Here is a 27655-nt window from a genome sequence, read left to right on the forward strand (position 1 = left end):
AAACAAGGTAAATGTGGGAATTGTTAAATATCCAACATTCCAGCCTATACATTTTTAAAAATACATTTATTGTGCAGTGAGTAGGTATATACTCTACATGTGGATTTGAGTTTATAATGCCATGTTATTAGTCTTGAATAATGCAGTTTTCCTTCATATACTTTCTGAAACCAAACAAAAGCAAAAATGCAATACAGGCTGACAAACCTAAACATCCCTTCTCAATTAACAGAGATCTATCTATTGGCATCGATTTCTTATTTCTTCATTGATGGACATACTAAGACAAGACTACTGCAGCAGGTAAACATCACATCAAAGTGACAGGGAATTAATATGATCTGTTACTTTTGTTAATATTCATCTTGTTCATTATTCAGAAAATACAATGTTTTTGCATTTAAAACCAGTATAGAACAATAATTCGGTGTTCCTCAAATGATTAACATTGTTATAGGTATTGTTACCTTCCTTGGGCACCCTGTCTGCTCATTACACACTGAGCAGCAAGACAACATATTATAGATATAAAAGGGAAAGGAGGTGAAATGCACATGTACTTGCTGGAGACCAGCACTGGACATTTTATAAGATGCACTTTAAATACTGTGGGTGACCTGTACTTTTCAGAGCTTTTGTTCTTGGCTATGTAGTTCCAACCGTTGTTAAAGAACTCCTTGTTCTTGTGAAATCTGATTATCATGACCTAAAAGAAAGATATATTATGCCAGTTCATGATTTGAATAATAATGTTAAAGGCATGCACAATGCAGCAGGAAAATAACCCAGAGAAAAAGAAGTTGCATTTTACAGAACAACTATTTCATAATATATATTTCACATAGCTTACCATATTCATTATAGTGAAGACATAAGATTCAACATTATCACTACCATGGTATTCAACCATTTTAGCATCAGCAACTACCAGGGTCTCTACCCATCTTTCTTTACTGATTGACCTTGGGGAAATCTTCCGATCTCTCTTGCGTTTTCTTTCCCAGTGCTCTCTCTGTAATTCAATTTCACTAAACACAGATTCTGGATCTAGGAATCAAACAAATGTTGTTATTTAATACAGTCTACTCAGCCACAACAAGCTTCATTTTACTTCGCACTCTCATCTGCTTTCAAATTACTTAGTCACTTTTATCTTGCCAGCACTGAGTAATGGCATATTCTCATAATTATTTTATTTTTTACATTTTGATTACAAGGGTAGAGTACCAATCCCAAAATGATCAACTGCAGGTTCAGCATTGATTACAATCATGTGTAGCAACACAAAGTGACAGACATCAGATATCAAGGAAAGTATAGTAGAACATATAGCGCAACAAAAAACATCAACAGAACAGATACATGACAAGTGATACAAATGCCTAAATGCAAAAGGTCAGTACAAGGTATACAAAGAATTTGGAGTACAGGTAAAAATTAATAGTAACGATTTCCATTGGGTTTTAGAGGATGGTTTTACTGATGTTGTAACAACACTGTCTAGAAGAAACAGGTCCTGTGAAAAGTCAAATATGAAAACAGTAAGAAATATACTTAAATGAAACCCTTTGTTTTGCTTTTTCACATCACAGAACCGATTAATGTGAAGAAAGCAATGCTATGGCCAAAATAATCGGTGAATAGGTTGCTTTTGCATTCAGGTACATAGCAATGAAACATTTTTTTACAGGAGATGAAGTAGCTATAGCTGGTATTCCATGAGTGCAATACATTTGTAAAGGTAGTATACAACTGAAGGAGAAAAAAGTAGGAAAGAGATTAACATTCTTGCAACTGTATTTCATAACTGGGCAGTATCTCTAAGGCAAAAGTACTTCTGCTCTAGGTGAGACTTAAGTGCACAGGTCTTGGTAAGTACCTTTCCCATTGTCACAGAATATGCCAGTAAATACTGATGGATTCACATCCCAGAGTACAATAAAAAACTGTTAGAAGCTCATTGGCTTAGTTGTCTGTGCTATATTGCCTGACTCAAAGCTATTCAAGGATGAAGTAGTGGTCTTTGTAAGACCACAACCCTTGATCTGATATTTATCTGTTAGAAAAAGAATCACACAAGATGAAAAGAAGGCAGCTTTTGTGAACACCCAAGCAGAGCTTTGCAGGCTACTTTTTAATACTTCCCTTTCTCTTCTGTTTTTTCATTGCCTATTCCCACTACAGTTTTCTGATGGCCTTAAGCAAAGAACAGATCTATTTTTTCTAATGTACTGAACTGGATGGCAAGAATAGCAGGGAGACAGGCAATAAGTTATAAATAAGCTATATCTTACAGAACTGAGTTTGACCTACCCGCCCCCAGCATCGAGGGCTATGTCTGTGCTATACAAAAAAGGATTCTGTTTGATTATCTTTGTATCAATTGTATGTTTTTCTGACTCTTAACCAGTCACTTACTCAGACAGCAGTCATGTGTCACGCCAGAAAAAAGGCATGTAAGAGCAATATGACTATCTGTTTAATGAGTGAGAAACAAACATCTGCAGTTAACATGTGTGGCTATATATCGAGCATATACAAAGACCTGCATCTGGAGTGTTTCTCTCGAAGTCTCTGCTGAAAATTGGCTCATTCCTAGTCTGAATTTCCTGGTAAGGAAATGCAAAATAAAGAATAAATAAATAAAAAAATATACCAACAGAAAAAAGTCTAGGCGCTTGGACTTTCTTCTATTAATGTATGTTAGAACTTTTTAACTTTTCTTGACTGCAAAAAAAAATTATTAATAAAATTTGAAATCTGGACAATCTGGAGGTACAAGAGAGATGGGATGGAGAAAATACTAGGAAAATCTGACACATTCTTCAAAACAAAAGAAACATACCTGATTTTTTGTCCCATCTCTCTCTCGTACCTCCCCAGTGCCCTGAGTTCATATTTATATATGTACAAAAAAAGAAGCAGTGGAGAGCTTCCTTTCTCCATTGCTTCTGTTTCAAAGCACTAATGTACTGTATAAATGTAGGAATATAAATACCTTATGCATGAGCAGTAATTCAATAAAGCCTCAGGATACAAACACAAAGTGGAAAAACACCACAGCGCCATTATACAGGGACATTAGTTAAGAAAAATAAATATATTAGTTCCTTAAATAATGTGATTGTATAATAGCGATAACTCACAGCTTTGCTTTTGTGACCAAATCACACCAACCGTGGGTAAATCCAACACTACCCACACTCAGTCATGAGTTATTGCTATATTTAGCCACGAGTAGTCAAGGACTACCTCATACTGATGAGTTCCAGAGCATTTTTATTAAAACCAATTCTAGATGCCTTGAAGATTTTACCACCCCAGTACAATATTTCAAATGGAAGTATTTTCTTAGTAAGGTAAACTGAAGAATGTAAAAGTAATACCATGTTATGGGCTACCTGAAAAATGTGTAGGAAATCTCACCTAAGAAGCGATTTGTGTGCTCTGGAAAGTTTGCAATATTGTAAATTCCCAAGGTAAATGCCCATCTTCTTGAAAAAAAAACCTTTTTTGTAAATTTTCTGAAACCAGGGAAAGATCGAGTATATCCAGAGAGTTATAGATCAATGCCTCTAATAAACACAGATTATAAGACATACACGAGCATTAAGCCTGCTATGATAAAGCCATACTTGACACACCTGATCCATGTTAACTAGAACATCTTTGTCCAGAGCAGGTAGATGTTCAACAACTCTTTGGGTATATCCCAGGGAATGCAGGCAATATGGGGCGGGCGGGAGTTAGAACTGATGCTGACAAAACATTTGTTCACTTAAAGTATTCATACTTTTTCTTAGTACTTAGGAAGTATAATATTCCAGAGGCTCTGGCTAGTTCCCATAAGGCTTATCACTATCTATATTTTCTGGGTAGTATTTATAGCTGAGTATTATAAGATAACATACACTTGATGTATAGGGGCCTCATGCTATTGGACTGCAGGACTGCAGCCCCCCCAGCTGTAAAATTAAAGAATAAAATAATTAGCTGTGAGTTCCAGAAATCTGTGCATGTGTGCAGGAATCCAGACTGCTGTTTAACCAGTCCGGATTATGAAGAGAAGGCATCAGAATAAAGATGCCCAGAAGTCTATGCGGTTACAACTGCATAGACTGGAAGGGCACTGCAATGTCTGCAGGTATGTATGGGTAGCTGCTCTTGCAGAAATTAGGAACTTTGTATGATTTCAAATGAAACTCTCACGAGAAAGGCTGCTTCAGGAAGAAGGGTCTTTGTAGCACGAAACTGCTGCAATTCCGAACTGTGTGTGTGTGTGTGTGTGTGTGTGTGTGTGTGTGTGTGTGTGTGTGTGTGTGTGTGTGATGCCCCAGTTAACTATACCTGGTGGCTAGAGAGAATAACTCAGGCTCAAGCCCTGTACCTTGGGTGCAGGTAGCAAGAGCCTGAATTCCCTACCCACCACCACTTGCGAAAACTATTCCGATTTTTGCCGCATATTTTTCTTCTGTTCTGTTCCTCATAAAATCTGTAGTTTTCTGGATTTTGAATTCACTAAATAATGACAGGCATTTTAATTTCAGACTTTATTATTCTTCAGAAAGTACATGGTGACACAAAACCTTCTATTCTACAAATTTTCTAAGTTTTTAAGATCACTATTTGAAATATGTCCCTATGTTTGGAGCTGTATTGCCCCATTATTTGCTTTGTCCAGGTTTTCTGTGCTAAAGGTTGAGAGCTATGGTGAAAACTGAATTCACTGAATATGTTTGGAGGCTGTATTCCCCCATTATTGGCTTTCCCCAGGTGTTTGTGCTAAGAGGTTGAGAACTATGGTGAGAATTGAATTCACTAAATGATAGCCATTTCAGTTTCAGTCTTCCTGTCTTTCAAGAAACAGCTGACTTGACATAGTGATATGTTGCTCTGACTGTAGTGTATAGGGTCCTGGGTTCAAGACATGGCAGTGAAATTCATGGTTGTAACACAACAATTTATTCTAGCAACTTTCCAAGATTATACAAGCAATGTTTAAAATGTGTCCTTAGTTTTTGGGCTTTTGACCCCCCCCCCCAATAAATTTTGGCTTTTTCCAGATTTCTTATGCTACAAAGTTGAGAAGTACAGTTGAATGTCGAGTGGATTTTAGAAGGAGCTGAGAACTTCAGGGGAAGAGAAGTTTAGTGCTGCTTATGCTGAGTCTGCTTGCATTGTTAATAGCATAACAGGTTGAATACTTGCTTTTGATGCAGAAGGCTGTGGGTTCTACTCCCATGGTATGTAGATGCATTGCGGATACTATACTGTGTTGCAATTTTAAAGGGGGTGGATGCTGCAGTCCTGAGAATGTCGTCTTTGGAGGATATACCTGGTACCTACGATCATGTTATCAGTTTGCCATCCATTCCTAATTGTAATATTACTAGCTTATCATTTTTTAATGTAACATAGGCAATTTATTCCTCAAGGGCAACAGGCACTTTATTTGTAGATAAAACAATGAAATATAAAGTTGTTTGCTAGCAGCAACCTCTTCATTAGTTACATATCTTTAATGTGGAATTATTTAGATGACTTTTACTTCTGCAGAGATTCTGCATATTTACTGATACTGGTGGATTATAGAAGTTTGAGTAGACTTTTATAATGGAAATATTCTGAATTGGGCAGTTTTGTCATTATTGGTGCATGGATTTTGTTTCATTGTTTACTGGAAAAATGTTCAAAACAATAAATTTAAAACACCCTCTAACAACTGTGCTGTATTATACAAGGAATATAATTTAATACAATCAGGAAGGTGTATCAAAGAACACATGTATGTTTCATGTGCAAGGGGCCTATGATTAGAAAACAGCCAAAAGTTAATCATTATCTGCCACTGGCCAGATGTATTTTCCTTGAATGTAGGTTCCAATGTTGGTTCAATGAATATGAGTTTCAGGGGCAGAGAAGTTTTAATGCTAAGTCTATTTTCATTGTGAGACTGCATTGCTTTGTTTAGCAGATATCTATTAGTGCTTGTACTTAAAATGTAAAATAAAATGTTTAAATTAAATCCAACCAATCGTAGATGTAAAGCAGTATGTACATCACAGTGCTTATGGTAAATGGGGCAAAATAGACAAGTAATAGGTCATTGGAATAGCTGTGGGGAGTGGATCCATTCGACCATGATTTTCTGAGGAGGGAAGGGCAGCAAATCCAAAGACAGCCCCGGCTGAACTATACCTCTCAACTGTCCAGATTTTCACAGAATGAATAGATTTTTGCTTCTTATTTTTGGTTTGTTCCTCATAAAATTTGTGGTTTTCTGGCAAATTGTTTAGGAATGAAGTCACTAAATAATGACATACAATGAGTTTCAGACTTCAAACCCTTCAGAAAAATGCATGCTAAAGCAAGACCTGTTATTCTATCAACTGTCTAAGTTTATACAAGAGCAATTTTTTAGCACTGTTTGTATGTTCCCCCAATATATTTGGCCTTGTCCAGATTTCCTGCATTAAGAAGTTGAGAGGTACATGCAAATAAGTCACTTTATAGAATTAGGTATATCCAAACATCTCAACTGTTCCCGATTTTGGCTCAAAATGTTGCTCTTCCCCTAATAATCCCTCTGCAAAATGGCAGTTTTGGAAGAAAACTTAGAGGGTTTCCAATTAATAAATAATTGTAATGATCAGAGTTATAGGTTATTTTTATTTCAGAAATGCATGTAGATTATCTTATTTTGTCAGCTGCTCAACTTAACAGTACTAATAGTAAAAAAGTGTTCCTTCTTTGACAGGTTCCCAGCTGTATTGTGTGGCTATTTTATATTTTTACATCACATTTTTGGTCCGTTTTTCATAAAATTGTGGTTTTCTGGCAAATTAGTGGCAAATCATTAAAGACTGAAGTTGGAATATAATGACAGACATTTGAGTTTCAGATTTCATACCCTTAAGAAAATTCATTCTAATGCAAGACCTACTATTATATTATCTTTCTAAGCTTATAAGAGTAGTATTTAAAATTTGTCCTTTTTCTGGGCCTTTGTCCCACTTCTTCTTATGGCTTTGCCCAGATTTCTTGCTCTGAGGTTGAGACGTATGACAAATGTGTCAGGCCCATCACCATCAGCCAGAGACATTTCAAATTGTGACATACTTGTTGTACCCCATTCCCCTATGTAGTGACTCTGGATGTGTCCAAGCAAGGCAAGGAGCAGTTATGCAGTGTAAGTGTGTAGAGTATCCCCCCATCCAAGGTAGACACAAGTACTACAGTGGCTTTTCATTTGTCCTTGATTTTGCAGAGTGTTCTTTTTCTGTCATATTTTTATACTGTTGATTTATGCTTCTTATTATTCAGAAAATGTATGTTGTTGCAGTGCATGTTGCTCTGTGTTTATGTAGCAATGCTTTAATGATGATCAGGTAAGCTTGTCTGAGATTGTAAGATGCAAGTAAGCTTTGATAAGCATTTTGTTAAAGAGTTACCAACACTGAAAGCCTTTTTGATGCTGCCATACAGAGAATATTTACATAACTAGATAATGTGTACGCCTTAGGTATTAAAATGCATATGACAGTATTTGTAATAAAGGACAGGATTACAGTATTTTCAGAAGTTCATTACATTTGTTGCAGACTTGCAGTCACCTTTGCAGGTTTTACCCATAAACTAAACACAGTGCCAATATATCATGTGTGGTCCATAACCTGTGCAGTAATCCTTTAAGCAATTTATCTTGAGCTTGTTTCTTGTTTGCCATTCATTTTTTACTTTGGTCATGTTTTCCCCATGAACCAAGTAGATAGTTGTGAGACAGCAGCTCTTTTTTGGATAAGAAATATTTTTACAAGTGGGGGTATTACAGAGATTGCTACTTTCAGCATGTTACTTGGTACTTTTATAAAGCTAAATATAAATTAGAATTAGAACTGCAATGCAAGAAGTGGTTTGAGTTGAGTGCTTTTTTTAATACTTGATTTTGCCTAGCATTCCAGTAATGTATTTAAAAAGTAATTTATTTCTCGTACCTCACAACCTTTTTGTTTCCATTTAGATATTAAGTAAGCTGTCATGCATTGAAATATTTTTTTCTTCTACATTTCATTTTGTCTTGATTGGACTCTCATAATGATGGTTTGGCACCCAGGGCAGCATATTTAATTAAAGTCCCATTTTTTGTGGTTTTAAGCATAGCTCTGCTCCTTTCTAGTTGGCCACACCCCTTCCCATTTGCCCTTCCCATTCAGCAGTCTCTTGCAGCCCCCCTTTGATTTGAAGTCACCATCCACCACTGTTGACGTAGCAAACCATGAAATCATGGCTTGAAAAGCAGTTGAAGCCAATTCAATTTTAAATCTTTACAATACTATACTAGGCTTAGGTAATGTGACAAAGGTCTATTAAATTGGTATCCTTCTGTCAAGAAAAGGGTTATCATAGGATTATAGGATCATTGGAGGTTACTAGACTACTGGTCCTGGGGCCCTTACAAGCCTAGCCAAGAGTTTATCCCCAAAAAAGGAAACCTCAGTTAGCACCTGTCACCCTTATCAATGACGGACACACATGGAACCCAGGGACAAATTTGTCATTTCCCATCCACTCATCAAGGTTGCGGTTGAAGAGGGTCAGCAAGGTACTCTGTTTGACATGTATGGGAAGTCTATTCAAGAGACAGGGCAGCATCTGGGAGACAAACCTGTCTCTCCAGCAGGTTTTTTTTAATGTTGCATATTAGATTTAGGCCTTTCAAATGGGTACTGCACAAGGAGTTAGCTTTATGGATATGGAGCATCTCTAGTAGGACAGAGTCCAATATTGCCTAGTAGGCGAGACACAGATCCCCTTTCAGCAATCTGTATGATACTGAGTAGAGTGATAATGATTTAAATAATAAAATGAATGACTATATACAAACACTTTATTATTCAGCAACTCATAAACAAGAAATACACCTGTTGTATTTATTGTTTTATGACTTATTGAATAATAAAGCTCCACGTGGGTTTACAGAGTGGTCCTAGCAGCAAGGAACTCGAAAAAGCGACTACCTTCTGGATTTAAGTATCTTTGCTTTTTTTCACTGGAAATAGCTTCTGTTGCTTACTTTGAAGTAGCCTGAACTGTTTTTTTACTGATTACTGCATTTATTTTAAAATTTGCACTTAAAGTTACATTTAGTCGAATTTAATCTAAAGTTTGCTTGTTTGTTTGTTTAATTTAACTGTGGAGGCTGCCCACTAAAGTGTGCTAGCCTGTGTAACTAATTTATCACTGTCTCTGCATTTTCTGTGTGTTTCTACACAAAAAACAAAAAAATAATCCTTGTTTTCCCGCCTTTCTCGACTAGTTTAGACCAGTATACAGGCATTGCTGTATTCTGGGCTGTGATGTAGTTCCTGTGTTGTCCATTACCTTACTTGGATAGAAGGAAGTTTCTTTGCTCACCAGTGGGAGTGGGGAGCCTTGAGCAGCCTACCTGTCCTTGGGGGAAGTGACCTCAGCACAAGAAGCTGTAGTAATTGGTTGTTTGGGACCATTCCTAGCTCTTTTGTAGTTCACTGCTTAAAATCCACGTTTGCATGGCTTTGCGCGGTCGTGCGCATAGCGCAGCGCTGGTCAAACAAGGTTAAACTTGGTTAAACAAGGTTAAACCTTTTCTGGCTCCGCCAAGTCTGCTCTTCAATTTTTCCCTTAGAACTGTTCTACTTGCAATCTAAACAGCCTATACTCTATCTGAAAAGCTCAGCACTTGCTCCTAAAGCATTTTTTACACAGGTAAAGCACTCTTAAACAAAAGAAAGTACTTCATTCACCTAAATTCTGTTGAGTACCCATTTCCCTATAGGTCCTTTCTGACTCAGTTACACAGCAATCTTTTTCACTATTTCTAGCATGTCGAAGGGTCAGTTGCTGGCAACCTCTCCTGTTCAGCTGGTGAATCTGGGAATCTTGAGGCAATGTTACAATTGCCTCATGTACACAGACAACCCTCTCCTCCTCCCAACAAATACAAATATATGCGAGAGATGCAACTATATAGCCAAACTGGAGGCTGAGCTCTCTCAATTCAGTACTGGCAAGACCAGACAGGAGGAGAAGGTAACCACGTACACCACAAACCCAGTCTCACATAGAACTCTCACAACTGCCAATATATCATGTGTGGTCCATAACCTGTGCAGTAATCCTTTAAGCAATTTATCTTGAGCTTGTTTCTTGTTTGCCATTCATTTTTTACTTTGGTCATGTTTTCCCCATGAACCAAGTAGACAGTTGCGAGACAGCAGCTCTCTTTTGGATAAGAAATATTTTTACAAGTGGGGGTATTACAGAGATTGCTACTTTCAGCATGTTACTTGGTACTTTTATAAAGCTAAATATAAATTAGAATTAGAACTGCAATGCAAGAAGTGGTTTGAGTTGAGTGCTTTTTTTAATACTTGATTTTGCCTAGCATTCCAGTAATGTATTTAAAAAGTAATTTATTTCTCGTACCTCACAACCTTTTTGTTTCCATTTAGATATTAAGTAAGCTGTCATGCATTGAAATATTTTTTTCTTCTACATTTCATTTTGTCTTGATTGGACTCTCATAATGATGGTTTGGCACCCAGGGCAGCATATTTAATTAAAGTCCCATTTTTTGTGGTTTTAAGCATAGCTCTGCTCCTTTCTAGTTGGCCACACCCCTTCCCATTTGCCCTTCCCATTCAGCAGTCTCTTGCAGCCCCCCTTTGATTTGAAGTCACCATCCACCACTGTTGACGTAGCAAACCATGAAATCATGGCTTGAAAAGCAGTTGAAGCCAATTCAATTTTAAATCTTTACAATACTATACTAGGCTTAGGTAATGTGACAAAGGTCTATTAAATTGGTATCCTTCTGTCAAGAAAAGGGTTATCATAGGATTATAGGATCATTGGAGGTTACTAGACTAATGGCCCTGGGGCCCTTACACGCCTAGCCAAGAGTTTATCCCCAAAAAAGGAAACCTCAGTTAGCACCTGTCACCCTTATCAATGACGGACATACATGGAACCCAGGGACAAATTTGTCATTTCCCATCCACTCATCAAGGTTGCGGTTGAAGAGAGTCAGCAAGGTACTCTGTTTGACATGTATGGGAAGTCTATTCAAGAGACAGGGCAGCATCTGGGAGACAAACCTGTCTCTCCAGCAGGTTTTTTTAATGTTGCATATTAGATTTAGGCCTTTCAAATGGGTACTGCACAAGGAGTTAGATTTATGGATATGGAGCATCTCTAGTAGGACAGAGTCCAATATTGCCTAGTAGGCGAGACACAGATCCCCTTTCAGCAATCTGTATGATACTGAGTAGAGTGATAATGATTTAAATAATAAAATGAATGACTATATACAAACACTTTATTATTCAGCAACTCATAAAACAAGAAATACACCTGTTGTATTTATTGTTTTATGACTTATTGAATAATAAAGCTCCACGTGGGTTTACAGAGTGGTCCTAGCAGCAAGGAACTCGAAAAAGCGACTACCTTCTGGATTTAAGTATCTTTGCTTTTTTTTCACTGGAAATAGCTTCTGTTGCTTACTTTGAAGTAGCCTGAACTGTTTTTTTACTGATTACTGCATTTATTTTAAAATTTGCACTTAAAGTTACATTTAGTCGAATTTAATCTAAAGTTTGCTTGTTTGTTTGTTTAATTTAACTGTGGAGGCTGCCCACTAAAGTGTGCTAGCCTGTGTAACTAATTTATCACTGTCTCTGCATTTTCTGTGTGTTTCTACAAAAAAAACAAAAAAACAAAAATAATCCTTGTTTTCCCGCCTTTCTCGACTAGTTTAGACCAGTATACAGGCATTGCTGTATTCTGGGCTGTGGTGTAGTTCCTGTGTTGTCCATTACCTTACTTGGATAGAAGGAAGTTTCTTTGCTCACCAGTGGGAGTGGGGAGCCTTGAGCAGCCTACCTGTCCTTGGGGGAAGTGACCTCAGCACAAGAAGCTGTAGTAATTGGTTGTTTGGGATCATTCCTAGCTCTTTTGTAGTTCACTGCTTAAAATCCACGTTTGCATGGCTTTGCGTGGTCGTGCGCATAGCGGTCAAACAAGGTTAAACTTGGTTAAACAAGGTTAAACTTTTTCTGGCTCCGCCAAGTCTGCTCTTCAATTTTTCCCTTAGAACTGTTCTACTTGCAATCTAAACAGCCTATACTCTATCTGAAAAGCTCAGCACTTGCTCCTAAAGCATTTTTACACAGGTAAAGCACTCTTAAACAAAAGAAAGTACTTCATTCACCTAAATTCTGTTGAGTACCCATTTCCCTATAGGTCCTTTCTGACTCAGTTACACAGCAATCTTTTTCACTATTTCTAGCATGTCGAAGGGTCAGTTGCTGGCATCCTCTCCTGTTCAGCTGGTGAATCTGGGAATCTTGAGGCAATGTTACAATTGCCTCATGTACACAGACAACCCTCTCCTCCTCCCAACAAATACAAATATATGCGAGAGATGCAACTATATAGCCAAACTGGAGGCTGAGCTCTCTCAATTCAGTACTGGCAAGACCAGTCAGGAGGAGAAGGTAACCACGCACACCACAAACCCAGTCTCACATAGAACTATCACAACTGCAAACCAAACACATAAACACACAAAAACATACTTGGAGGCGCTGATTAAAAACTACCAAAACAACAGAGGCCTCCAAAGCAGACACCCAAGCAACCACCACCTCAAGACATAGCACATGCAACACATAGTTCACAAAGTCAGTGTGCTAAACAGTCACAGCCCTTAAGGCCAAACAACATGCCAGACACACTTGTAATAGGTGACTCCATAGTCAGACACACTGGCGTCCCGCTCACCAGACTGAACAAGGAAAAGGTCACAGTAAGCTGCCTGTCGGGAGCTAGAATCCGCCACATAACACAAGCACTCAGGTCACTCCACAGCAAGTACAAATATGACTCAGTCATTGTACATGCCGGTGTGAACGACCTGAGATGTACCTCCCTGGACTACATGAAAAGAGACATAGAGGAGCTCTCTGATTATGTAGCCCAGGCCGATATGACCCTGACCCTGAGCAGCATCTTACCCTCACCAAGAATGATGCCACAGTACAAAGACAAAATGATCAGTTTTAACAATTGGCTTAATTACTGGTGTCATTCTAAGGGGATCCAGTGTCTGTCTGCTTGGGATGACATGCTTGACAAGCCATGCTGCTTCATAAGGGATGGCTTGCACCTGTCACCCCTGGGCTTCCGGATATTGGCCAAGGCTCTTGCCACCCCCATAGTGCCTTTTTAGGCAAGGCTCAAATGACAAACCTACCTCCCTAGAAAACACAAGTGGAAAAAAACTAAGGGTAATGCTGCTCAATGCCAGAAGTCTAACCCTCAAGATGCATGCCCTCGAAGCCCTCCTCAGTATGGAGAACATCGATGTCTGTGCAGTGACTGAAACCTGGTTCAAGGCTCCTGAGAGCACCCCAGCACTATCAGGTTTTACCTCATATCATGCTTTCCGGCCCCAAAACTTGGACCGAACCACAAAAGGAGGGGGAGTATCCATTTTTATCAAAGATACCCACACCTCCAGGTTAGTGGCAATGCACAAAGCATCGGAGACTATCCAGGTGCAACTAACCATAGGCAAAACTGCCTTACAGTTTGTAGCATGCTACAGACCACCCTCTCAAACTCAGGAACCCCACACAGCCTTCCTGAAGACACTGGAGAGTATGAATGTCTCTCCAAATACCATCATTTGGGAGACTTCAACTACCCAAACATAGACTGGGAACATTACTCAAGCCCCAACACCCTAGCCCAAAGGTTCCTAGATTCATAAACTCAAATGCAATGGAACAACTAGTCACCATTCCCACAAGAGGAGACAATATACTAGACCTGATCATCACAAACATGGGGACAAAATGCTCCACATCAGAAGTATATCCCTCTTTGGTAAGATCAGACCATAAATTAATCTCACTGGAAATCCACATCCCGCCCCACCCCTGCACAAAAGACCACAGTGAAGAACTTCTCAAAAGCAAACTTCACACTTCTTAAGACTGAAGTGGTATCCTTCAAGGCCCCTGGGCCAGTGGAAACCACAACCCACACTGCTGAATCCTTTGCAAATGCCTTCTATGGGCACCTTCAAGAATGCATGGATCATGCAATCCCAAATAAAACCAAGACCCATTCCCCCAAAGGCAGGCGCCCGGTCTGGTGGACCCCAGCCATAAACAAACTTTACAACAGGAGGAGGAAGCTACTACATGACAGAGCAAAATTCCTAAAAGGGAAGGCATCTCTGATCAGTACTAGCAAAAAACTATGATCACTCATAAAATCATCCAACGCCAACTTTGAGAGAAAAATTGCAAAAGACACAAAAGACAATCACAAGGCCTTCTTTAGCTATGTTAGAAACCTGGGTGGAAACTCCCAGATATGCTCAATTAGTCCAAAATGATACAAAATACACTGAACCCACTGACATTGCCAACATTCTGGCAGACAGGTTCAGTGCAAATTTCTCCTCCCCCCCCCCAAAGTAGAAATAACTATCCCAGCAGAGTGTAGCCTCCCTAACATCTCAGATGCCCAGGTGAGAGCCCTCTCTAAAGCTAAAAACACAGCATCAATGGGCTGTGTGCTACATGAACTCCAAGAGGAACTAAACCCACACACATAAGGCTGCTGTTTAATCTTAGCCTTACTACAGGATACGCACCCAAAGAGTGGCGACGGCAACAGTGGTCCCACTTCACAAAGGCGGTGCTTCTACGGACCCTGGAAATTACCGCCCCATAAGCTTGCCGAGCCTGGTCTGCAAAGCTATGGAGAGGATCATTATGGAACTCATAAACAAAGACATTGGGGACCTACAGACATTGGATCCTACCCAATTTGGCTTTGTCAAGGGCAGATCCTGCCTTTTGAACTTGGTCGACTTTTTTGAAACAGTCACTAAGGCCATTGATGAGGGTAAGGCAGTTCACACAGCCTACCTTGACCTTGCAAAAGCCTTTGACACAATACCCCACTTGGGCATCATAGACAAACTCACCAGCTTAAATGTAAACCCATATGTCACAAGATGGGTTGCAAACTGGCTCAAGGACAGAACCCACAGGGTCAGAGTTGCTGGAGCTATGTCAGACTCTAAGCCAGTCACAAGCAGTGTCCCACAGGGCTCAGTCTTGTTCGGCATTTATTTTTCCGAGGTACAGGCAAACATAGGAGGATTGTGGCTGACAAAGTTTGCAGATGACTGCAAACTGGGTGCCATAATTGATACTCCAGCGGACACAAACATCCTTCAGAGAGGCCTCATAGAAATGGATAATTGGTGCCAGAGCCATGGCCTTAAGCTGAATGCCAAAAAATGTATAGTCATACCCTTTGGGAAAAACAAGGTACCAACAAATTACCACATAGGTGGTAATCCATTAAGTATGGAAGAGGTAATCAGGGACCTAGGGACCCAGGTTGACAGTAACCTCTCATTTGACACTCACATTGCCAAAGTGGTTAGGAAGACCTTCTATATTGCCCACCTTATCATGAAGGGTTTCACATCTAGATCAAGAGAGGTCATTGTGCCCTGTACTCTTCTCTTATCAGGCCAATGATTGAGTACAATGCCCCATTTGGGATGTATCTCACCCGACACCTGCAGCAGTTGGAAAGACCCCAAAAGTTCCTCACCAAGAGGATAAAGGGTCTTAAACATATGTCATATGCTGCCCGACTGAAAAAACTCCAGCTCTATTCAGTCGCATACCGCCTACTCAGAGGTGATCTGTGCCTGACGTACAAGGCCATGTCCAATCCAGAATTAATGGACATGCTCCACCTCAGAAAATCCAAATCCATCAGAGCCACAAGAACAAGAGACTTAAACCTCAACACAGAAATAAATAGGATGTGCTGGAGGGACAGCTTCATAACCCAGAGGCTCCCTACACTGGAACAAAATCCCAGTCCATGTTAGGCAGAGCCCCTCACTGACTCTAGTCAAGAGAAATCTCGACGAGTGGATGGGAGATCGTAGGTTTACCCCGGGGGTCATCTCTGTGTCACTACTAGACAGAGGCACAGTAAACTAAACCCTAAAAGGGCGTAGTATTCTCATCCTAAGGGGTGGTGAAAGCCACACACACTCTGGCTAGGCTTATAAATGCCCTAGGGCAGATAGCCTAGTACGAACCTATGAACCTATGAACCCATTGTATATAGGCATTCATTTTATTTTGATCAGTTTACAGCTGTTTAGTTCATTTTGCAAAGGCTTCATTGTAGACTGATAATGATTTAAGTCTGTCTGCATAGGGCAGGTGTTGGAGGCCATGGATTCTTTTTGCAATGTATTTCTGTGGCCTTTCCAGTTGGTGCAGGTGTTTGGAGAGATACATGCCAAATGGGGCATTATGCTCAATTATTGGACTAATGAAAGAGGAGTACAGAAACGTAATAACCTCCTTTTTTTCTGGATACAATCCCTTTACTTATGAGATGAACCAAGTGAAAGGCTTTTCTGATCACTGCCACGACATAATGGTCGTATGTAAGATTGTTGTCAACCTGCATACCCAGGTCTTTCACCACAGATTGTGTTCTTAGGGGGTTGCTGTTGATGTGGTAATCAGTAGGAGCCATGTTTTTGCTGAATGGTAAGATAATAGATTTTTTTGTGTTTAACTTAAGGCCATAGTCATTTGTTGCTGTGAGACCCTCTTGCAGTATGTTAACATCATTTCAGGAGTCAATGACAGCACCTAACTTACAGTCACCTGCAAACTTGGTCAGCCACAGGCCTTTTGCCCTTGCTTGGACCTCTGAGAAGTAGATGCCAAACAGTAGGGACCTCAGGACAGATTCCTGTGGAATACCACTAGTGAGAGGTCTGCTGTCAGATATGGAGGTGCCTATTTTGACCTTGTAGGTCTTATCATTGAGCCAGCTGGCCACCCACCTGATGAGATAGAGATATACACCAAGTTGTGTTAGCTTTTCTATGATGTCCAATAGGGGGATTGCATCAAAGGCCTTGACCAAGTCAAGGCAAGCTGTATGTACTGACTTTCCCTCATCTAGGGCCTTGGTGACAGCCTCGAAGAAGTCAAGAAGGTTCAACAGGCAAGATCTGTCCTTGACGAATCTGAAATGGGTGGGGTCATGTGCCCGGAGATTGCCTATGTCCTTGTTTATGAGATTCATAATAATACGCTCCATGGCTTTTCAGATCAGACTTATCAAGCTAATGGGGTGATAGTTTCCAGGGTCAGTTATGGCACCACCTTTGTGCAAGATGATGACAATGGCAGTTCTCCACTCTGCTGGAATGTAGCCTGTACTTAGCCTGTGGTTGCATAGGGAATTTTAGTAATAAATATAAGAGGTAAACAGCAAGTGAGCGCAGAGGGTTGAAGCAGAAGTGATACAGGTGAGGAGGGAGTTAGGTGATGTGTCCAGAGAAAAGCAGTTGCAGTCAAATTTTTGATGGAGGTTTGTTTTGAGTTGTGCTGTGAAAGTACAAAAACAATAGACTTCTCTTAGGGGAGGAGAGAGGGATTGCTAGAGTTTAAGTGCAAGAATGGAGAATGGAGTTTGAGCTGGGGTGTCTATAGTGAGAACGTTAATTGGGAGAGGTTGTGGTGATTGTAGGGAGTATTTTTATTATGGATTTTTTCAAAGTAGTTTAAAAAGAAGAGACCCAAGGACCATGGTAGCAATTTGGTTTTGGGTATGGTGGTGCAGTGATGTTCTGGTGGGGTGTGGACTGATAATTAAGGTAGAAGAACAGATATAGTGAAGATGATAGAAAGGTTGTTAGTGATTAGCAGTTCCAGAAGGGAATGGTTGTTGGGTCAGAAATTTGGTCATGTGGCATCATTGGCTAACTGCATTTTCTTGACATTGGCTATAAATTTGGTAATGCCATTTTTCAGATACCTAGGTAGTTTATGTTAAAATCACCTAAAATAACAATATTTTTATACCTGTGGGCACTTGAGGTGATAATAAGAATAATGTATTTAAATTTGTTAATAGAAGCTGTAGGAGGAAAGTGACTGCAATTAGAAGGTGACTGTTCTTCCAGGAGGGAAGTTTTAGAATGATCCAGTTGTTAGTGTCAGAGGAGGCATATGCTTGAGTAAAGATAGTTGGGTTAAGGTTTTTTTATACAGAATGAGAGTGTTCCACCCTTGTCTATTACCAGGTCTTGTGTCTCAAAGTTATTTGAAGAAGGGAAGTAGATGCTGACAATTATTTTTTTTAGCCATGTTTCAGTGATGGCTGTGATATCTGGTGAGTGGGTTGTAAGGAAGTTGTTTATCTGGTCAAGTTTACTAGAGATGCTTTGGGCAATAATTAATGCACAGGAGAGGGTGGAGGTGATGGGAAAAGTTATTGTTGTGGTTTGGTGACAGGAATCAGGATTGTATTCAATGCTGACTCTGAGAAGGGGTATCTTCAGGACTGGGGTGAAGTTATACAGGTGTTTTGGAAGTTTGAGGTGGGATTGTTGGGGTTTGGTAGGTTTGGAAGAGATGTGATAAGAGAGTGTGCCGTTATAGCTGTGTGTGAATGCTAAGTAGAGAATGGAGTTTATAATAGAGTGGCACAGATCTTGAGATTCAAGGGTGTAACAGCGTGTCTTTGTGGTAGGCTAGTGAAGGGTAGGTTGGGAGATGGAAGTCGAGATGTGGTTACTGATTGATTATGTAGTGTAGTATGTTAAAAGAAGGAGGAGTAAGATGGTGAGGTGGAGAAGCATTTTAGAAGGTAGAGATTTAAAAGTAAGTGGCATGAGTCTGTGATGATCAGACAGGACCAGAGAGTTTATAAGGGAAGATGAAGGGATTGTGAATGATGTGTTGCTTGTTAGTGGATTTATTTAAGTGTGGATGGTGATGAAACTGGATGGGAGTTTAGAGTAGCACAGTTAATACTCAACCCAAAGAATACTAAACTCCTCATCTTCCAAGCCACAAAATCTAACCTAACCAACCTCCATTTCAGTATCCTAGCCACTGACAATACTGTCATCTCCCCAACAGAACACACCAAACTACTTGGCATTGAGATTGACAACTATCTTGGATTTGACACTCACACTTCTCTAACCATAAAAAAAAGTTCACCCAAAAACTAGGGACATTGTATAGAAATAAGCAACTCCTCACCAAAACAGCCAGAATATCTGTCGCCAATTCTCACCTCATCTCATCTTTACTCTATGCCTCACTTCTACTTACCAAACTTAGACAAACTGACCTAAACAAGCTCGAGGCATGCTACAACAAAATTGCTAAGTTTGCCAGTGGGGCATCTTATTGCAGCCATCACTGTATCTCATTTAGAGAACTTGACTGGCTTGAACTTCCTCAACTTCTTCACATAAATCAACTCTCCCTTGCTCAGAAATTAGTAAAACACCCTCAAATACTTCCTTCCCTATAATAAATTCTCCAGCCATACTATACCAGTAGTCCTCTATGCTCCAGCAGCAAAAATCAACTTCAAGTAACCAAAGTCAAGAACTTAAATGGAGAAGCTCCTTTCTCCTGCATAATATCAAAATTATGGAACCTCCCCCCCCCCATAACCACACTACCATCATGCTATCTCTTAAAAGCTGAACTAAACACCCACTTAAAAAGCAACTGGTTATGTCCATGCACCAATCCTGACTAGTGGCTCACCTTTTTTACCTCTCCTCCTCACCCCTCTCCTAACCACCCTGCCTCCCACTGACAGATCATTATAATCTTCCTTCCACAGGCTCTGTCTCCCCCAGTCCTCCCACCCTACTCAATCCTTCAGTCCCTCTTCTAAAATTCTTAAACTCCAAGTTCATCTCCAGCTACTTACACCTTCCTATTTTTTACTGCCACTGCTAAGTTTTCTCTCTCCCTATTTACACCTCCAGCCTTCCCCTGTTACTACTCTAAACCCTTCCAGCTCATTCCACCATCTGGGGAACGTCTGCTGTATATCTGTGGCATACTCAGCAATATCTTATAATTTCTATGAACTTAAAAAACGTATCTGTTGTGAACATTTTACTATCCGAATATACTTACTAACATATTGATTACTCTGGTCATTCTATGTTCATCTTGTATGTATATGATGTTACTTCTGCATGTACTGATTGCTATTGTATGTATATCAGTTGTTCTTCATATAACTTTGTTGGTCATACTTACAATGTCTATTGGTTGTATTGCTTTGGGTGGAGCTTTTTTTCCCTGGGCTTCTGCTGAAAATGGACCTGTGTCCAGTTAGAATTTCCTGGTAAACAAATGTAAATAAATAAACAAAAAAATAAATGAATAAATAAGGTGGTTGAGGAAGTGGGGTGTAGGTTTAGTGAAGCTGTATGTATCTTTAATGGGTTGTCAGAAGTGGGTAAGAGGAGGGTGGAGTCAGTGATGTATAATTGGATAGCCTTGAGAGGCTGGGGAATTAGGGGTGGGAGGGGAGCAAAGCAAGACACACCCACTCCCCACCACTGGAATCAGTCTATGAAGGTGTGCATGGTGGATGCATGAGATATAGAGGACAAAGAATCCAGTAACAGTAGTAGTTAGACAAAAACAAAAGCAAGGAAGAAAATCTAACTAAAACTAAGGCCTATAACTTTTTATAGCTGTGTGGTTTCACCTTCAAGACTAGAAATAAGTGTGCAAGGTAAGCTTGAAGTAAGGCACTTGAGTAAATGGAGCCTGTTTCACTGGATAAAGATGATAAGCTATTAAACTGCACTCTGCCAAGATGAGGGGTAAGGAAGCTTTGTGTCTTTACTTCCTTATTTTAACACATGGAACAGTGTTCCAGTATTAAATCTGAACAGGGGAACACATGCCTTGACACACTTGGCCAGGAGCAGCCAGGCATTACTTTTACATTATTTTAGTTAAAGGTTCAATTGCTGGTAAAGTAAAGTAAAGAGGAATGGAGTTAGCAGGTCAGGACCATCCAGAAATTCCCACTGTGCACCCTGCAGGCAATGCTAGAGCTAGTGCCTTGACAGACTTGCCCAATAGCAGACAGAAATTGTTTCTACTTTCTTTTATTAAAGGTTGAATTGCTGGTAATATTAAAAGGGGGATCAGGACCAACCAGAGATTCCGTGTGTGCAGTTAGGATGTAAAACTAGGTTAAATAAAGCTCTGCACAGTGCAATTTAAAGCAAAGGGTGCCTTTCATTCCATGACCTATCAGTGAATGGGGAAGAGACAAAGATTAATAGTATACAGTGCTCATGTTTCTCCTATGTGTACAATGCTGTTTTATATATTTGTTAAAACAGTCTTTTTCCTAGAAAGCAGCATTCAAATTTTAGCCATCTTCATATAAAAGATTTGGAACTTATTCCTACGTGTATGTGATCCACACCACCACTGCAACTTAAAAGTGTATTCAAAAAGCTCATCTATTTATTAATGCTAGATGTAACTGGTAATATACCTGTTCTCAGCCTTGACCCAGCCAACATCAGCAGTTAAAACCTTTCAAGCACTGAGTTACAGTAAGCAATAATTACACATTCACAGACTGTACAATGACCATAAAAATTTCAAGCACAGAAATATTTTACATGACTTTACATTACATTGAGAAGTTTTTAATTATGCAAAGTATTAGAAGAAGGTGATCCATATGTATGGAAGCCTGTAGTTACAAAAACGTAATGAATAACTCACTTGTACTTAGCTTCCTGGTTAGTACAACTGTTCAAGTAAGCATTACTGAAATCATGTTGAAGAAAAAGAAAGAAAGAAGGAAAGAAAGAAAGAAAGAAAGAAAGAAAGAAAGAAAGAAAGAAAGAAATGTTGTATGGTATCCTTATATTACTGAGCACTCATGATGTTGTGAGGCACAATTTATGTATATATTTGTCTTGGGAGACTGAAAAAAGTCCAACTGAGTCAAACCCATTTTCAGTGGAGGATGGGGAGAAAAGCTTCACATTTAAGTTGCACATGATTTACATTTATAATCGCAGGATAAAAACATTTATACATGAGTTTATTTGGGTCTACCACAATAGCGTCGAAAGAGGAGGTTAGGCAGCCGATAATTGAATGCCAGAAGATGAAAATCAAGACAAAAGGACGGATGAGAAAACGAGAACCGTGACACACCAACATGAGGGCAGGCTGTGTAAGTATGGATAGGGATTACGTTAGGTGTGAGTAAGATAAGAGTGTCGTTTATTTACATAATTTGTAAATATTTCTTTCATAAACATAACATTTAACAGAAAATACAAAAGAAAAATTAACATAAATTGGCTAATTACTGAAGAGAGAAATAACATACAGTAAAATTTAATGTATTTATAGCATAATGGCTGCAGGGGAAATGATCAAATTGGGATGTTTTTGAGTTTAGTAATAATTTACAGACATAAGTAGAATGTAACTTAAAAAATGATATTAGAGATATGAAAGGAAAAGTTACAGAAATTAACATTTAGATAAATGGACAGAGCAAGAACTGTAGTTAGTGGTGGGGTGTGAGACAAGGGGGAAGAGTAAGAGTTAGGAAATTAGCGCAGTGTGAGGAGGAGCGATAAGGTACAAAAAGATTAGGAAGACTTCGACAAAAGTAATCTGAGTAAAGCTAGCCAGGGCAGCAGGAAGAAAAGAGCCATCTTTGTCATAAGTACAACTTACACAACATTTTGAAACTATTTTTCTGTCTGGTTTTATCTGTGTGGGAATTTTATTCCAGAGTTTTGACTCATAATGACAGTAGAGAGAGTCTCCAGCAGTGCTGAATGTATTACTGATAGTAAAATTTTATTGCTAGAGCAACGGTCTTTAGTGGGTCAGTAATACATTACAGTATTTTGTAATGCTGAGAATTTGTCTGGAGAGTACAATAGTCTGTGAGCAATGATTACTTGTGAGTATGTCAACTAATCTGGGAGTTGAAGCCAGTTTAATTGTTTAATACAAGGCAGTGGTGTGTTTTATAAGTTTGGTTGGTTGGTTGCAAATTTAGCTAAGTGGTGTTGATATGTGTAAGAATGGAGAGGCATATAATAGAGAAAGGATGTATGTTGCTGCTGCAATAATCTTTGCTTTAGCTGTTAGGTAGTGTTTGCAGTATAAACAGAGCTGAGGTTTGGTGAGTTTTCTTGATGGAATGAAGTATGTGGTGATCAAATTTGAAGTTGTCATATATTATTACTCCAATTGGTTTAGTTTGGCTTATAGTTTCTATTTTTGTGTTTTTACTTGAGGTAATAAGAAATGTATGTTTTGGTTATTTTCTTTTCTTGCGTTAAACAGCAAGTTAGAATTTTTTAGCCTTATTTCAATATCAGAAAATGTTTTTTGAGTAATTTCCTGTAATTTTGATATGGATGGGGAAGTGCAGATAAGGGTTAAATCATCAGCATATTGTACAGGAGTAGCAAGTGTTGTAGCAGTATGATGTTTATGTATGAAAATATTAAATAGAAGGGAACCAAGTTTTGACCCCTGGGGAACACTAACAGAGATTAGTTGAAATGCCGAAAGGATTTATTGCCATTTAGTTGCCTGCTGACGATGGCATAAATAACTGTGAAACTTGGAAAGGAAGGGTATTGCAACTTCAGAGAGGAGCTTTTGGTGGGACACTGTGACAAATGCTTTGAAAAGGACAAATAAACAAGCCTTCATTTCTGTATTGCTTTACTATGTTGCTGAAGTTGAGGAGGGCATCCGTAGTACTGTGATTGGGCCTGAAACCCTGCCAGGTGTAAGATAGGAGGTTGTGTTTGGTTATATATTTCATAAGCTTAGAGTGAATATAGTTCTTGAAGTATATAGACAGTATAGCAATACGTCTACAGTTTGTTAACTCTGTTGAAGTACCTCCTTTGTAAAGGGGTATAATACTGGATTTTTTCCAGATGGAGCGGACATAGTTTTCAGTTACTGACTAGTTGATTAGAATGGAGACAAGGAAGGCTAGTGCTTCTGCACTTAATTTGAGGAACACAGTGAGAAGGTTATCAGCATCAGATGTTGTTGCTTTTATCTTGGCTAGTAATTTTTTTTATGGTCGACATTAGTGTGATGATATGGGCTAGTGCCAGCATAGCTAGCTGGAGATTTTTTAAGAATGATATCCTTTGAATATTAAAATAATGTGTACAAGATGCTTGTGTTACAAATGTATTAGAACTATTCTGACATTTGAATATCAAAATGTATTTGTAAATTTGCTAGTGATGAAAAATGTATCAACTGTGGGTCCTGCTGGACAGAGAAGGAATACACATGTGAGACAGTATGTATATGTGTTAGCAAAGGACCCTGGAAGAGCAGAAGTTAACTAGCGAGCTTACTTTAAGAAAAATAAGGGAAATTGTGTCTGATGCAGAGAGGTCTGCATCTGGAAATACTGAGTGTATCCATTTGTATTCCAAGTAAACATACCTCCCGAGTGTCCATGGTGAGGATTCAGGCTCCTTGATTACTGGCCCAGAGAGGGGTCATCACATATTGGTTGGCAGTGGTGGTATCATCACAGTTGGGATGGGCTGAAAACTGAAAGACAGTGTGTTGCTTTTGAAAACAGATGAAATTAGGAGAGGTGAAGTGAGGCTGTCATTGATTAGTGATAGAAGTGACTGGATAAAATGTGTGAACTGAGTGGCAATGGATTATTTGTTGTTTGAAGTAGAATGACAGGGTGTAGTGGTATGGCTGCAGTGTAACATCTTATTTAGAGAGGACTAAAATAGCTTGGGGTTGTTTTAGTGATTTTCTTGGAGATTTCTTGCCAGATTTAACAAGGATCTTGGTATGGTTTCTGAGCTATCTAAACTTTTGGTGGGTATGTTGTATTTTATTCTTATACCATTCTTTCTGTACTTATCCTCTTTGCAGCATGATCTGTTCGGTCTCTTTTGTCAGCCATGGCACTGTGTTAGATGTTACCCTTCTTGTCCTAACTAGCACTAAATCATTTAGTATTTTTAGGAAGGTATAATTGAAGTATGTAACTTCTTCATCTAGGGTCATTACTCTTAATACATTCCTGTTGTAGTGGGACAGGGCTATATTAAATGTTTCTTCATTAAATTTGGTTAAATTGCATACTTGTTTATAGATTATTTGTTTGGGTGAACCATGTTGCTGTCTGATTACATAGGCTGGGAGGTAGTCACTTATAGTTTTGGGTAAGCAACCAGAAAATGTATATTATGTGGTTTGTTTGTCAGTATCCAGTCCAGTGTGGACTTCCTGTTAGTGCTTTTGTTGATTCTGGTGGTGGAGCTTATTAGTTGAGTGAAGCCAAATGGATGAAAAGAATCCTTGGGGTTGCTGCTATATATGGATTGTCAGTCTGTATTTAGGTCACCTAAGATGAAGGTTTCCTGGAGGATGATGTCAGATATCCAGGGTAGGATACGTTCAGCTATGGTACTGTTGTTGACAGGTGGGATGTATACTGCTAAGATACATACAGATTTCTATTGATTGATTTTGAGGTATGCAATTAGAACTTCAGTGTTATTACATTTTGGGATATTTAGATGGCCTTTCTTGTTTTAGCCACATTTTAGTGATGATTAGAATGTCCGGGGAGTAAAAATCTAGACATGCATGGATATCATGAGTTTTGTTGCAGAAGCTTCTGAGGTTAATGTTAAAAAGAATGAGTTAGTTTCATTACCTGATGGGAAACTTGTACAATGTGCATTGGATAGTAATTGGGTTGGCCATGGTGGGTAGTTGATGTGTGGGTATGGGGTTATCTTCATTAATTTTCAGGATGGAGATGGGATAAGTAGAGGTATGGAGTCAATTGTATTCTTAGCTGACTTTTAGTACTGCTGATAACATGATATTCTTAACTTTAATATATTTATAAGAGAATGGATCTGAGCATGTATATTGGTACAGAAAAGGAAAGAGAGACAGGGAGAGAAAGAAGGTTTTGTGATGTAATATATGTGTGTGTTTGTGATGGAGTTGGGATATGATGTGGGAATATTATGGTAGTGAAGTGAGCTAGTGTTGTGAGTGTACAAAGCAACAACAATTGCCTTACTTCACTGTGAGTTGAAATAGTGAGAGTTTATATGGTGGGTAGAAGAAGGTGCACGCTTGGTATGATGATAGTTGTATGGTATCTTAATGAAAAGAGTTGTATGAGAACTGGAGAGAAAGAGGCATGGTAAAGGATGGGGAGATGCTTTAAGTGTAGTATATAAATAGGTGTGGTAGTGGGGAGTTGTTAGGTTGTGTGCAGAAAGCTGTATGATATAGGTTTCTAGGCAGGGGAAGGTGAAGCAGTGAGTAGTGTATAGATAAGGATGAGACCAAAAATATGTATTGATGAGAAGGATACTAGTCCAAAGTAGCAGCTATAAATAGTAATAGGAGTATCTGAAAAAGTGTTTTTGTGGTATTACTATGTATTTATGTGCATGTGCATATGTGTATATGTTTATGGTTGATAAATGTGTGTATATAGATATATATATATATATATATATGTATATATATATATATATATAGATATATATATATATATATATATGTATATGTGTGTGTGTGTGTATAAATATCTATATGGATTACGATCTACAAGTGTGTGTGTGTGTGTGTGTGTGTGTGTGTGTGTGTGTGTGTGTGTGTGTGTGTGTGTGTGTGTGTGTGTGTGTGTGTGTGTGTGTGTGTGTGTGTGTGTGTGTATGTGTGTGTGATTGGATGGGTAAAGGTGTTGGTAAGCAGGAGTATGTAGGGAAACATTTGTGCTGAAAATGTCTGTAAAGAAATGTTGACATTTGTGAAAAAGGCTGTATCAAGAATTGACAGAAGATAGAAACTGAAAGAGGGTTTTTAATGTATGCATCTTTAAGGGGTGGGTATTATGTTCTACACTGTAGGAGGAGTTAATAGGAAGTAAATGTAAGGGTCCAGATGGTGGCTGGGGAATTGGGGGTGGGAAGGGAGCAAAAAGGGCAGAGATAAAAAAATCACAATAGCAGGAGGCAATCAGTCTATGCAACAATTATGGCAGAAGTAATGTCAAAGAAACACATTTAAAATCATATGTATTGCTAATTCTGGACTAAAATGCTTAGTTATTAGCTGGGGACATGCAAACTCATACCTAGCACAAATTAAATTAGCTAACAATAAATAAACTATCAAAGTTGGGGGGGTGGCAGTGACAAATGTTTCCTCAGCCTGAACTGAAGCAGTTGCATTTGCTACCATGTGATTTAACAGGGACTGTAGCTCAGTTACCAATAACAATAAGGACATGCAGCAGCGTTAACTTGTATTTGCATATTTACATAATTTTGTAAGTTGTAAAAGGAAAGCAGAATGTTAATCTTGGGGGGTTCAATGGTTAATGTGGAATGTCTTGTGTTTTGTAAAAGAAGAACCCGAATGTACCTTGAAGTAACCTAAAAGAGAAATGTGGTAAGTAAAGAGCAGTTAAGATGCTATTTTTTAATGTAAAGAGTCAAAGACACAGCTACAAACTGTGTGTAAATGTACAAAGAAGGAAAAAGAAAACAAGAAAAAAACAGTTGTAAAACAGTCAAATGCTTACGTCAGATGTACAATAACAACTGCTCAATGCACATCTCATAATGTACTAACACCAAAATGGCAAATGCTTACAATCCCTGACATCCATTACG

The 27655-nt window shown here is 38.9% G+C and overlaps 1 protein-coding gene across 1 annotated transcript in view; it reads right to left on the bottom strand.

Annotated features, from left to right (window-relative positions):
* ADAMTS12 (ADAM metallopeptidase with thrombospondin type 1 motif 12) overlaps positions 1-27655 on the bottom strand; it is a 2672119-nt gene that overhangs the window by 1821418 nt on the left and 823046 nt on the right. Inside the window, exon 2 of the mRNA XM_044085381.1 lies at positions 851-1047. Within this exon, the coding sequence (XP_043941316.1) occupies positions 851-1047 (197 nt within the window). The remainder of the gene's footprint in view (positions 1-850; positions 1048-27655) is intronic.

This window comes from Protopterus annectens, chromosome 1.part1 (genome assembly GCF_019279795.1).
Source record: "Protopterus annectens isolate FY-2018-M chromosome 1.part1, PAN1.0, whole genome shotgun sequence".
NCBI lineage: Eukaryota > Metazoa > Chordata > Ceratodontiformes > Protopteridae > Protopterus > Protopterus annectens.